This window comes from Coturnix japonica, chromosome 4, assembly GCF_001577835.2.
Source record: "Coturnix japonica isolate 7356 chromosome 4, Coturnix japonica 2.1, whole genome shotgun sequence".
Taxonomy (NCBI): domain Eukaryota; kingdom Metazoa; phylum Chordata; class Aves; order Galliformes; family Phasianidae; genus Coturnix; species Coturnix japonica.
The window spans coordinates 29,476,307-29,490,390 of record NC_029519.1 but is presented as its reverse complement, the minus strand read 5'-3'; the positions used below and the strand labels follow the sequence as shown (position 1 = coordinate 29,490,390).

The 14,084-nt window shown below is 41.6% G+C and overlaps 1 protein-coding gene across 1 annotated transcript; it reads right to left on the bottom strand.

Moving 5' to 3' along the window:
• Positions 1 to 504: 504 nt before the first annotated feature.
• Positions 505 to 14,080, bottom strand: LOC107313228 (protein FAM160A1-like; the record flags this gene model as incomplete). The annotated part of the gene is made up of 6 exons (XM_015861305.2): positions 505 to 3,350; positions 7,259 to 7,397; positions 7,675 to 7,853; positions 10,904 to 11,935; positions 12,418 to 12,605; positions 14,025 to 14,080. Coding segments are annotated over 6 exons (1,827 nt in total), but the record flags the coding sequence as incomplete, so codon positions are not given.
• Positions 14,081 to 14,084: the final 4 nt, after the last annotated feature.

Sequence of the window (14,084 nt, the reverse complement as noted above, 5' to 3'; positions counted from 1 at the left end):
TTCATGATAAATCACAGGTCCTGCATTTTGAAGACAGGCAGATGCAATCCTTGCCAATACTTTTTCAATGAGTGCTGACATGGTGCTTCTATCACAGCTGAGACCTAGCTGCAAGTCCAATTCAGCTCAAGAGCCAAGAAATACAGTGTTAAACACAAGGTGGCCATTTTTGCACTCTTAAACTGGGTTCAGTGCACTTACCCACCTCCTTCTGGGGGCTGATAGATTCTCCTCTTACAGGGGGACACTGTGCACAAACATAGTTGCAGCCTCTCACCAAGAAGTCTTCCACATCATCCCAGATTTCAGGGGTTGACTTAATTCCGCTGCAGCTCATGATGAAAGTCCTTCCATTCCTCAAATGTACAGATGCTTCTTGGAGCAGCCTACATTTTAAGAACCCAAAATAGCTCCACATCCCTGCTAAGTTGAACACTGCCATGACTTTGCACAGTTGTTGATAACACCAGGTAGAATGAACAGTCTCAAAAGAAATCACTCCCACCCAGCAAACAAAGATTTTTATTTCAAAGTAGAAACAAGGGAGGGTCCATACAGTAAGCTTACTGCCTTAAGCAACAGTCTGCAGAATTCTTCTTTTCTTTTTTCTTAAATAAATAAAAGATTTTTTTTAAAAACATACATGATTACTACTGCAACGTAGCAGTTGATCTTGAAGCACTATAGATTCACACAGATTCATTACTTTTGCTTTTGCTCACAAAGTTCCTAGCAGGAGAGGAGTGCAGCACACCCTTGCTCTGCACTCACAGTGCCAGAACACTTTCCACATGCCACTGAACCCCTTTGGTAGGTCAATGAGTCCAGCATGAAGGACAGCAATGCATGTGGGTAAGAGTGAGAGTGCAGGAAGAACACATGATTTCCTATGGACACAGTAAAGTATTTACAAGTTAGCTCTTGTCTATAGCAGTGTTGTAGGGGAAAAAAAGAAAAAGAAAGAAAGAAGAGCTCTCCTAATCATGGATAACCAAGATTTAAGAAAAAAACCCACAGCTTTGGCTCCAGCTTCTGAGGAAGCTTGTGAGGTCAGTCATGTGAAGGACAGACATGACTTATGGGATGGTGATGCAATGGTGCTTGTTTTTAAGCAAAACAAGCAAACAAATAACAAACCCATCAAGTTATGAGTGCAAGCACACTGGAGTCAGCTGGGAAGCAATGTAACCCTTCCACCATGGTGGACATGATGACTGTACAGCAAACAAGTGGAGGTAGATCACTTGAAGTGATCTTGCTAGAGATACACTTTGGGATTTTCTTCCCTGAAATAACCTACAGCAGACTGACAACGAATGCTTCCCACAACTTGCACGTGAAAGGTACCATTTTTCAGAGGCATCTGAAGACTTTAGGAGCTTAAATTGCAGTGCAAGGTCCACAAGAACTGACCTGTAATTAGACATTTCTGAGGGTGGTTTTGCTGGTTTTTGTTTCTTAATTTGTTTTGTTCTTAAACTCAGTGTTCTGTACATAAGCTTTTCCCTTGCAATCTCTGAGAAAGCGTGTTTGAAAATTGGGATGTGATTCTGGAGTTTTCTGGAATTCTGGAATTACAGTTAGCAGAATCAATTCACACAAACATTTTTTCCATTTCTTTCAATTTCCTGGAGTGGCTGTTAAGTTTTTTGGTTTTTTTTTTTCCTGGAAAAAGTGGATATAAGGCTTTCTTGAATGAAGCCCCTCTTTATGGAGCCAACTACAGCACACTGGAAGCACAATTACTCTACTAAGGTAAGATGAAATGCAGTAGTGATGCGCCAATTCATCATGCTTGGGTTCTTCTAATGAAGCCCATTACTCACAGATGAGAATTTTCTCAAGCAGTTAGTCACTAGCAGACAGCTCTCCCTATTGCTGCTTCCTATTCTGCAGCTGGCGAACAGCCTGCTCCTCCCCTCACCATCCAAAAAGTGCAATATTAGGAAAAGTCGACACCTAAATGAGAAGTAAACAAACAGTATTCAACTTTCCACTTTCCCCATAACCCCCCAAAAAGGAAGAATAAAACAGAACGGCTTTCAGGAGCATGCCAATATTTTCCATTAAAATATGGAGGGGGGGAAAAAAAGATTGACAAAAACAGCCTGCTGTCCTTTTAATACTACTGAAAGAAACTGAATACCGTTCCTTAGCTTATTAAAATAAGCATAAAAACAAACAACAAGTTAATTACCACTTGCATAGACACATTTTGCTTTGTACTTTGTGCAAATCTTACTAAATAAGGCATGCTTGAGAGTTTAGGTAGCAGTGCAGTAGATATTAAAGAATGCTGAGAAACTGCAAGGAAAATTCCAGGCAGTCTGCAGTCCACATCCACTTACACAGTTCATTTGACTTCAAAGACCAACAGCTGATAGCCGCAGATCTGTCTGCAACATAAGGCAATGCGGTATGTGTAGAGCCCAGCACCTGCTTGCAGCTAGTCATGGGTTTAACACACATAAGATCACTTGAATTCACAAACCTGAGCTACTGGCAAAGGAGGGCTTCTCAGAGGTGTGCTGGCAAGAACCCCGTCCCAGGGAAGAGGGAGGGGAGCAGAGAAGAGGACAGAGCCACGGAGAAGCACAGCCCTTCACAGAAAAGGGTTTTGTGCACATTTTGCATACATTTCTTTACCCCAGACTTTGTCCCAGGGCAGTGCTTTTCCAGACAAACTGTGTTCTAACAGGCTTTTTTCTTACAGTATTTCTGAAGTAATAAAAAGCTGAAACATTTGACCCCTCTTAGACCACCTAATTTAAGTGCCTACTGTGAAAATTCAACAGGAGTCAGTGGCAGTAAAGAGGAGCACCCATGTAACAAGGTGAGCTTAGGGAGCTGCTCTAACAGCAGAATAAGAAATCTCTCAAATACGTTACGTAGCACAGAGGAAAGTTGTAAGGCCTAATATAAAGTAATGTGGAATAGCATTCTGCCTCTTCCTTCCCTCTCAAATCAAGTATTTTCAGGAAGTAGTGAAGTAGAACCTTCTTTCATAAGCAGCTTTGCACTAAAAAAAATAATCAGCTTAAACTTCAAAAGTCTTTTTTCTTAAAAAACAAACAAACAAAAAAAACCCCAACAACCCATCATGTTTAGTAAAACCCACTAATAATAATCCTCAAAATCCCCCAGTACTTTGCAATATAAAATGGAGTGTTCCTGTGCAAGGGCTGCCAGCTCCTTCAGGAACTCTGGGAAAAGGGCAGCTGCGAGCACAGCATTCCTCACGTGCACGGGAAGGCTGGGGTGAGCCAGGCTCCTCTTTCCCTTATGTCCCAGGAAAGGCTGCAGCACAGCTGAGGGTGCTTCTGAGAGGCTCCTTCCTTTCCCCACGTTACCTAAGGCCAGGAAGGAAAAGAAGAAAAAAAAAACCCAATGCTCAGTATATTGAACACTTGTAGTATTTGTCCAGCAACTAGATGCAGTTTAGAGAGATCGCATTCAGAGCTGCGGTTCACAGTACTCAGACTGTGCTGGCAGATACTCCACTAATCCGACATTTTTAAGTCCTACATGGTCTGCTTCTGTTGCATTTTTTATTAGCCGTCTTTCCATGGGTTATGTATTATTCAGTTGCAGCTCTGATGAGAAAAATATGTGGGCAGGAGAGGAGTCAAGGGAAAGAATAATATGGATTTACCTTATGAAATAACAGATAATATCTACCATTAGTCCCAGCATGGCTTTCTCAATTTAAAATGATCCTGTACTCCAGCCCTCCCCCGGATCAAAATATCACTCTGACTTCACTTCTCTCTCCTCCGCCATGAATCATTGTGTAAGTGGGCTTGAAGCCGAGCTATCAAAATTGCCATGGAAGTTTGAAGCAAGCTAAAAAACTAAAGGAAAAAACGTTTGAAAAGTTGATTTTTTTCTACAGCTTTAGTTTCCACCAACTCCACTTCTGCTCCATGTGAAGAAGCTAAATATTAAAAAAAAAAAAAAAAAAAAAAAGAACAAATTAAAAGCACTATGTGATCAGCACAGCATTGAGAGCTATACGATCTCTGGCGCCAGAGTTCAGAGGATCAGGGCTCAAGCATCAGGATGCATGGAATTACAGAGACAGCAGCACTTAAATTTCAATCAGCTGCTCCTTGATTCAACCCGAACCAGAATGCATTTTAATTAAATGCTATTCAGCAAAACTAAAATGGTGACAAAAATTAACACTGGCGGAAAGAAATATGAAGAAAAGATAAGTTACAGGACTCACTGCCACAAGACGTCACTAGACCTGGAATCACAGCCTGACAGCATCCTGTCTGACTTACAAGCGGGCGTTCTCATGAGCTGCATATCATTGAAGTGCACATGCACACACACAAAAATAAAACCAGACAAAAAAATCCACCCTATCGTATTAACTCTCCTTCTGGAGATAAACCAAACACCACATCACCACCTTAAGAGGTTGCCCTTAAAGCCACACCATTGATGAGAGACCACCTCAGTCTGTGGTTATGTGAAGCTTTTTTTGGAAAGCTCAGCAAGCTGTGGATGGGGTACCCCCAGCTGGGTGCCTCTCTGTGTGCCAGAGGATCCCCCTGCTCACCAGCTCTGCTCTCTGGTTTCTTGCCTGGAGATCTCCTCCAGCATAGTGGACTTTCAACTGCTCAAGAGAAATTTTAATCTTAATCATCTAACAGAGCTGAACTTTTCCTGAGTTCCGAAAAACCTTTCCTGCTCCAGACTTATCAATCATTCATACTGTTATTCTACTAGTTTTTATCTACTGGAGACACAGTACAGGAACATCAGTTCTGTGGAAAAATCGGACTGTAGGAGGAAAAACAACCTAAATTATGAATTACAATCAAAAGGGAAAGTTTTCAGCCTCCTTTGAAGATTTACTTTGAGATTCTCTTACAGTCTCAAAATGTTTCCTAAACAATGTAAGAGTTTTAAATAGTGGAGCCAACACAATCAGAATGCTGGTAAGCTGTCACAGTTTGGATGTTTTTAAACTCTTCCCTTCATAAAGCATCAAAATCGATACAGTTCAACAACAACAAAAAAAAACACTGAGATTTTGTTTTATTTAAAAATATCAATATCAAACAAAAAAAAAAGAAAGATGGCCAAGGGACCAGAAATTTGATTTTTCTTTCAGTCAAGATTGTCTGCTTCCTGCTGCAGTCAGGATGCAATTGCAAAAGTGAGTGTTCTGGAAACAGCTACCAAAGTGCTGAAAGATGGGCAGCACTGCATATGGGATCACGACACCTCTACGATATCTAACCCTAACCCAAACTGCCATGTAAACAAAGCACATAGTTATTTGCTGCTTGCAGCACTGAATGGCCTTTTCTGTTTGAATGCTTTTGAAGACTGTCACTATCAAGGGAAGGGAAACACTTTGGAATACTTCATTTTTACATTTGTGTTCCCCGCTACATCTGACTTCCCTTCTTCAGGTGTGAATTCTGTAGGAATCAATACAATGACCTGCAGTGTGCTGACGGACAAGTGAGCCAACTTGCCCCGAGAAGTAGAGTTTGACCGCTTGCATCATCAATCTTGTTGGGAACCAAATGTGCAGTTACCCAGACATTTATTTCCTTTCCATCTATTTGTCAAGAGATACCTTCTTTACAGGGGTTGTCACAAGTCAGAAAAAAACGTACCGACAGGGTGACTAAGCAGCCTTGTTTTGAGATCTTAAATAATGATCTGCATGAGTCAGTCTGGCAATTTCTAAAGCCCAACAAAGAAAACTGATATAAAATGGGAAGCACAAATAAATTCCAAAAATTACTGACTATGTTATTTAACTGAGGTACAACAAATAAGCCCTGAAAACCTTGAAGCGTAAGGCTTGCAAGTTTACTCAGATAGATTAATTTCCATTTGGAATGCATTCTAAAAAAGTTTGTACTGCCAGCACCTAAAAAAGGTCACTAAACACTGCCTCCTAATCCTGTCCCAAACACCAGCTACACTATCACCTAACTACAAGGCTTCCTCACCAGGATGTAGAGAACCCCCTGCAGATGTTTGCGATACACAGCTCATTTACAGCATGCACCTTTCGCAGACTAATTCTTAGTGAGATCGTAATTTTGCTGACTCGATGTACTGCAAACCTCAGAAATGCACACCACGCTGACTAGAAACTAGGTAAATTACCATTCAGAGCCTTGCAAAATAAAAACACAATTAAGAAGATGCATAAAAAGCCCTGCTTTCCACAGCTCTGGAAATCCAAGATAAATACTACCAACTTTGCAGTGGTAAAGGCGAGGCAGGACTATCGTTAACAATTCCAAATGATACATGAGAACACATCTCTGAATGCAGCCTCTCTTCAGTGCTGATTCTGAGCCCTCAATCTCCGTGGTCACAGCTCTCAGCAAACTGTGTGCATTCCCATTGTATGGGAAGTTGTTTTTAAGGGAAAGCTGCACCCTATGCTGCTTGCTCAGCAACAAGCTGAGAACTGATACATCCCCAGGGCAGCGTGATACCCACTGCTTTGGGAAATTTCTCAGTGGGAATGTAAGATTCTCCATTTTGCTTATTATTACCTTCTCTCACTGCAGTGCAAACGCCAGTAACTGTCAAGACAGGCGTAGCACACTGTCCTTGAGAAGCAGCAGACATTATACAAGTCCCCTGGGAAGCTAGGGTGATACCTGCTTAACTCCCCGTTGTTGTTGAAGTCTCCTGACTTATACCACCCATTTATTTTTGCTGTTTCATGCTTTCATTCCAGAAAGCACATCTGAAGTTCTCTGGCTCACATCCATCTCTGTCAGTAAAAGCCCAAACTATCATATGAGGCCTTATTCAATCATTGCAGAAACCAATTCATTCTGGATTTCTGTCCTCTCTAGCACTTGTCAAAAAACAAACAAACAAAAAAACCCCACAGAACTAATGACTAGCTGAAGGTCAGGCTAAAAATAAAATAAAATCACGCAATTTGCCATCTCACCTCATGCCCTGAAAGCAAATTGGTTTACAACCAAACTAGAAGTAAGCCAAGGAAAAGCTGATTTTCTTACTCCTTTAAACAGACATCTTCTGTAGCAAAGACAATAAAAGCTTCTAAAGAGCAAAGCATATCCAGATAGATCCATATACTGAGGCCTACTGAGGATCATCAGTTTAAAGCCAGAAGGCTACATCTGGTTAACGATACTCATAATGCGCCACACCTACTTTTAATCACGCTGTAGCAAATGAGAGAGGTAACTGGTGATTCATTCCACTCAGCACTCCTCTGAGTGCAGTTAACATTTACCTTTGGTTAGCAGTTCTTCAGCGGCATCAGACATGTCCACACGAAAAAGTAAGTACTGTTGGGCCTCCAGGAGAAGATCTGGGAAGTCTTTTTCCGTAGAAGCGAAATGTTCAATTTTATTTTTCACAGATGCCAGCACCTGCCAAAACAACAGTAACCATTACTTTTTCCTCCCTTGCTCCCAGTGCAGCCACAGTCTGAACACTTCAGGCTCTCCAGCTGCATTAAAGACGACTTAACAATAAAATTTATGGTCATATAGAATTTTCATCTCTTTGCACAGTTATCATTAAAACACTGAAAAGAGATGCAAGGCTCTCAGATGGGCAGGAGAGCAACAGGTGAAATTGAAAAGAGCTGAAGTTTAATGAGTGTAACCAAAAATACTGTTCCAATAGGCACTTGTGGGCAAATACCTGATAAAGTGACCGTACGCTGGGCTGAAACACCATGTTGGTGTTGAGCAGAAAGGAGCGAAGAAGAGGCTGTGGGTAACTTGCTAGCTGAGTAATAATCCCAATAAGCAGCAAATTCACATGCAGGGAGTTCTCCAGCATGTTCTCCAGCTTGGACAACACCACGCTGATAAATGGTCCTGCAAAAAAAAAGAGAAAGAACCAATGCTTCTGTTTTCACAGAAGAAAAATCATGAGATTCAGGAAATAAGCATGTGAAAGGAATTTTGATCACCATAACCAACCAAATCAAACCTCCTACATGCTAATTAAAGCCAGCAAGGAGGAAAAACAAAACTTATCTGAACAGACAAAATAGACTTAACAGGGGTGTTAAAAGCTTTCATGAGTAGAAGCAATTTGACTAGTGAGCTAGTTATTTTAATGGCATATTTAACGTACATAATCATTCTGCTTTACGTGTGCCAATAAGGATTTAGTCTAATACGTTATGGTCTATTATTTCATTCCTTTTGAAGTTAATCAGAATAGTACCACTGAGGAAGCACAGCATTCTTAGAGTTGGAAGGGACCTTTAAAGGTCACAGCAGGGGAGTTGGAGTAGATGATCCAGCCTGGCCTTGAAAGTCTCCAGGGATGGGGCATCCACATCACTGGGCAACCTGTTCCAGTGTCGTGTCATCCTTACTGTAAGACACTTTTCCTTATATCTAACCTAAATCTACCCTCTTTGAGCTTGAAACCATTTGCCCCTGCTCTGTCACCACAGACCAAGCTAGGAGTCCATCCCCTTCTTTCATGTAGCTCCCCTTTAGATATTGAAAGGCAGCTCTCAAGTCTCCCCAGAGCCTTCTCTCTCCAGAATGAACAGCCCCAGCTTTCTCAGCCTGTTCTCACAGGAGAGAGGTTCCATCCCGTGGATCATTTTTGTGGCCCTCCTCTAGACATGCTCCACCAGAACCTGTCTCCTTCTCACTGGTACTGTGCCTTATCTCCACAGACGGACTGGCGAAGTACATTAATAGCTTAGACTTCTTGTCTCACCAAAATAATGGGGTGTTGTAAAGAAACCACAAAAACCGCTAGTAGAACCGCTACTCTAAACAAAAAATGAGAAGCTGCAATAGTCACATCACATGGAAACACGTTTTCAATACTGCAGTCACACAAAGCAGGGCAAACATTAAAACAGATTTATAAGCAAGATTTTTTGTAAATGTAGTCTTTATCATGTAAATGTCAGCAATAAACAATAGTTTCAGTTTGTGTCTTTATGTTGCAGAGCAACCACTAAAATACAGAAGCACTGACAGTGCAAGCACATAACCCTCCTGGCCTGGGTGCACAATGAAGCAGCCTCAAAGCCCCTTGGCTGACATAGTTTCTACTGTCCCTACAGAACCTACTGCTTCGTCCTACTGTGTCCATGGGGACAATTTCACAGAGCCCCTGAGGACCACAGTGCAAAGGGAGCTCCCTTGGGACAGGAGGGATTGCAGTGGCAGCAGAGGTAGATCACAGTTTCTTTCATGGCAGTCAGACTCTAGATCTGAGTAGATACAGCTGAAGTCAGACATTTCTAACAGAGGTATACCACTTCTCTTGAACTTCCCAGTACAAAATTTGCAGTTTTCAAGAAATGACTGCAATAAAAAACAGAGGAAATGAGCAGAGTTTGCAAGTCTGGGAAGAAACAGTGAAAACCAGTGAGAAAATTAAAAAAAAAAAAAAAAAAAGTATTCCTTTTCTGACTTCATCTCCTCATAGCCATGAAGACAGGCACTGTTTCTGAACATCACATTCATTCTTGCTCAGAGGAAAACAGGGATGACAGTGAGTGGTTATCGGTCTGGTTATCTGATTCTGTAGCAAGAAGCCCCATCCCACAACAACACTCCCCCTTTATCACATACATAATATAGCACTCCAAATTAAATAGAACATTATTGTATTTGAAAGGCACTGCAATCTCCCATTTCTGAGGTATTTTTATCAGTAAATCCTTACCTGCAATCACTAAGAGCTACATTGCAATCACTACAGCAAGATGGACACCCTAAGAGTAAAAAACATTGTGGACAGGAAGCAGATAGTGGGTTTTTTTCATTCATTTCATTGGTTGGATATCATTTTCCTTTTTTCCTCAAAGCAAGAAATGGAGGAAGGGACTGGAGGAAGGGACAGGGATGACATTTTTTGAGCTACATTTGACAGCAGATAATGGGAAATTGAAAGGTTTGAATGTGATTAGTCTCTGGTACAAGGAAATTACCACTGCAATAAAAATAGTAAATGGACCGGATAAACAGGCTGAGGTTTTCAATTAAGAGACAGTGCCAGGCACGCTGGCCACAGCTGACCAGAAAGGGTTGCATTTCAATGGATACAAATGAATGTTTTCCCCCCTCCTTCCAAATGAACAAGAAGCCAGATTACAGAGGTCTTATTTTGGATGAGAAAACCTAGACAAGCTATTATTTTTTATTATTATTTGCATTACTGTGGTATCCAGGAGACCTAATTAAAGATCAGCAGCCTGCAATGCAAGGAGCTGCACAAACACTGATCAAAAGCGCACTCTACCCTCCCGCAGCAATTTCATTCCTGAATGGCTTGGGCAGTCTCTAGAGAACAAGCTTAACTTGTTGTCTGGCACAAGACAGAAAAGTGTACCCACTGTGATGGCTGCTGTGGCGTTTGAGGACCAAGGCGCCAGGACAGTTCCCGCAGAGACAGGGGCAGACGGGGCATCAGTGCTGCCACCTCGTGCTAAAATGTGAATTAGCAGAAGGGGTGAAAATGGCATAAGAGGTGCCAGCCACTAGAAAAACAAACCATTTACCTGGGCTCCATATGTTAGAACTGTTACTCCAGTCCACTTTCAATTAAAAAAGTTTATCCTAGAATGATGATGCTCTGACATACAAGAAACGCAATAAACACAATCCCAAGATTTGTTGTTTTGTGTGTTTTGTGTTTTTTTTCCAAACAGACAGAAAAGAGCTGAGCAACCACCATTTGCTGTCACTACACTGACTGTTCTGCTCTACTTTCATGCTGCATCTCTCTGATTCTCCTTGGGCCAGTCTCAGCTATCTGAGCATACCCTTTTAGCATCAGGGCTGGTCCTAGCTCTATGTTTGTGCTGTGCACTGTAATTACACTTGGCCACCTTTGATCACTATGCCTTCTTGTATTTGCTGGGTATGTAACTAACAGGACATTCCACCTGTGAATGGAGCACTCTGACTCCTCGCAGCACGCTTGGGGGATGCATCCTCCTTTGGTCCAAAGGGAGATGACGTGCTCTCCACAGAAGGGGTATCTGCTGAGAAATTCTCAAAGTCCTCCTCCTCTTCTGCAGGAGACACAGGATCAGGAGTGTCTAACTTTTGCTCCTCCACACCTGCATTGTTTGGATCCAGTTCCTTAATAATTTTGTCATACTGTGCAATGAAATCCTCACCATCTGTGCTCAGCGTTTGTGAGCTTAAGCAATTATCTGCCTCCTGAAGCTTCAACTCTAAGTCTGGCTGTGGATCAGTCTCCACCATTTTCTGGTTTATTTGTTCTTTCGTTACACTTTGAGTCAAGCTTGATTTTTTTTCACTGTGCTCATCCACGCCCACTTCCAGCTGGCTGTTAGAGAGAGGCCCATTGACAACAGTCTGGCTTTGGACCTGATGTTCTCTGGACACATTTAAAGTTTTCTCCTTGGAGTTGTCATCATCCTGCATATCCTTCTGGGCACATAATCTGTAAACCATAACATCATCCTGAAAGTCCGAATCCTCTATGTAAGATCCTTTGACAAGCATGATAGCATTTTTTTTCATCTCTTGAATATGTTTTGGTGGCACTGCAGGCATCTGCACCTCTGTATTTCCCAGATCATCATACTGCTGGAGCGAGCTCACATCAGAACCAGGAGAAATCCCTGTGTCATAGCTATCATCCCATTCCAGCTCCAACTGCATCTTCTCACCCATTGGTGCTGTTTGTGAGCTACACATGCTGGGTGTCCTTTGCTGGAGACGAAACATGGGGTGTTCCACATCTGTACCGTTCTCCTCAGCAAGTGTTTGGATAAAGGTCTCAGGATCAGGATTTACTCCATCGTATGAAGCAGACCAGACCTTACAATCTTTCAGACACTGGAGGATGGCTTCTTGAGCTTCTCCCAGGTACTGCAGGTAGCTGATATCCACAGCTCTTCCAAATTCCACAATGCAGGTGGATTCAGAAACGCTTCTAACAGAATCTGAAAGTTAAGAAGATTACTCATACCATGACACAATAAAAAAACCCAAAAGTTCTCTAGCAAGGCAGCCACTAACACGGCAGATGGAGTCTTTATTCCCAGTCATCCAATAAGGCAGGAAGGAAGAATTAAATTTAGAGATATGACCATAAATGCACTAGAGTTGTTTCTACTGCCAAGTAAGCGCTGTAGCTCAATTTCTGAGAAATCAGCCCACTCCCAATCTGTAAAACAACAGCAACCACTCTGAACCTGCAAGTGCCATTGTCAAGTACCTGTACATAATTTTTATGAATGAGTATTTTAAAAGGTACCCAAGTTGAATAAGGTTTCAATAGTCCTGGACCCAGGAAAGGAATTAAATAATCTTTCCAGTGCAGCCTAACTGCCCAGTTTGTTGTTGCCCACCATTTTTCTTCCACCTGAGCTGCTACCAAACTCAATTCAGTTCATGATCTGGTCTTCCCTTGAGCACCAATTACCTTCAGTTTGAGCTGCTTTTGTCCAGAGAATATAATCTTTTCCTTGGCTTTCTAGAGTCAAGGTGATCCCAGTGGAGCAGCAGAGTGGTGTCAGGGCAAGCAGTTTTGCAGCAGATACGGAGTAACAATCTCTCTCTTTCACAGCCCTTCGCTGGCTCAACATCATGTGGTTACATGGGATCAGATACCTGAAACAGCAGTCTAGCATTACCTCCTTTCATGTGAGAGAAAACAAAAACATACAGAAGCCCCTTCACACCTTCCTTCCCTCTTCAAAATATAAAAAATAACAGTAATCTTGACAGTGATTTATATTCCAAACCTCTCAAGAGCATGAAACCCCAACTCTTTACATTGTGAAGATACAGTTCAATGAGGAACTGTCAAGACAAGCAAAGATGGGAGACCAGTTGCATCAGAATGGGGAAATGAGCAGCCGTTCACAGGTCAGAGCAAGCCTGCTGTAGGAAGGGATGAGGGAGCATAGGATGGGCAGAAGTCAAAGGCTAGTGGTGTGGTTTGGTCCCAGTATGAATGAGTTCTGTCTCAGAAACTTTAATTTATTTGTTTTCCAAGGAAATTGAGACAGAGTCAGTTTACATGTGCCAGGCAAGCAGCCAGCAAAAGGGAAGGAAAGGTCATCAAGGTGTTTCACTGCTGTAAATCAAGAGATCTTGAGCAAGAGGGAAAAAGCTATGGGGAAAACAAGGGACAGTGGAAACACATTCTTATGTTTAATATTTTTAGAGCAATTTTGTTTAGCATTTTAAGAGCACTCTATTAAGACCTGTATAGTGTTAACTATGCTGATGTTTTCCCATTTTAAAAGGAAGCCAAATTTTAAAGGATTCCCTAAATAAATAAACAACAGCAACAAAAAAGACTAAAAACAACTGCAGCACTGCTTAGTAGATTGAGTTCACAGATGTCCTAACGCCATTCCCAGGCACTCAGGGAATTTCACCTTAATGCCTATCAGTGGAGGGACTGAAACACTGATGCCTCCCACAGTGTTAAAAGCCTGATTAAGCTACACTAGTACTTCCACAGAAATTATCAACTCTAATCTAATCCATACACCAAAGTTATAATTGTGTATTCTGCAGCAGCCAATGGAACAACCAGTTAAATGCAAAAATAATCAGTGTATTTTGTACATTATATAGCAATCTGTGAACAAGAGTTAAGGAAGCTGAAGTATTCTTGGGGAAAGAGGAATAACAGAGGTGAAAGCTGCAAGCAACTACATAAGTTCCTTGTAATGCAGCATATATATAATAAACTAAAGAAAACATGCTGGAGGAAAGAATTATATGTTTAAAAGCAGGAAATAAGCAGTTTGGGGGTGATAAATATATTCTCAGCTTTTCTTCTCTCACATTTATAGAAATAAATCACAAGAAGAATCTCTTATTCCTGAAGATCACAGAACATAAATCACACTTCTACGAGTCCAGCATGCTTTTGTCAGAATCATAAATATTCTTATCTCTGTAGCTGCTTGAATTTCTGCTCTCTTGGAGAACTTCCATCTAGCTCTGTGCCTATCGTCTGAGACTCTAGGTCCCAGAATTAGGACAAAGTTGAAAAAGGAGTTTGGGCTTTACCTTAAAACTAGCTGCAACATCACATCTTCACAATGCAAGCCAATGAGCGTTCTGAACAAT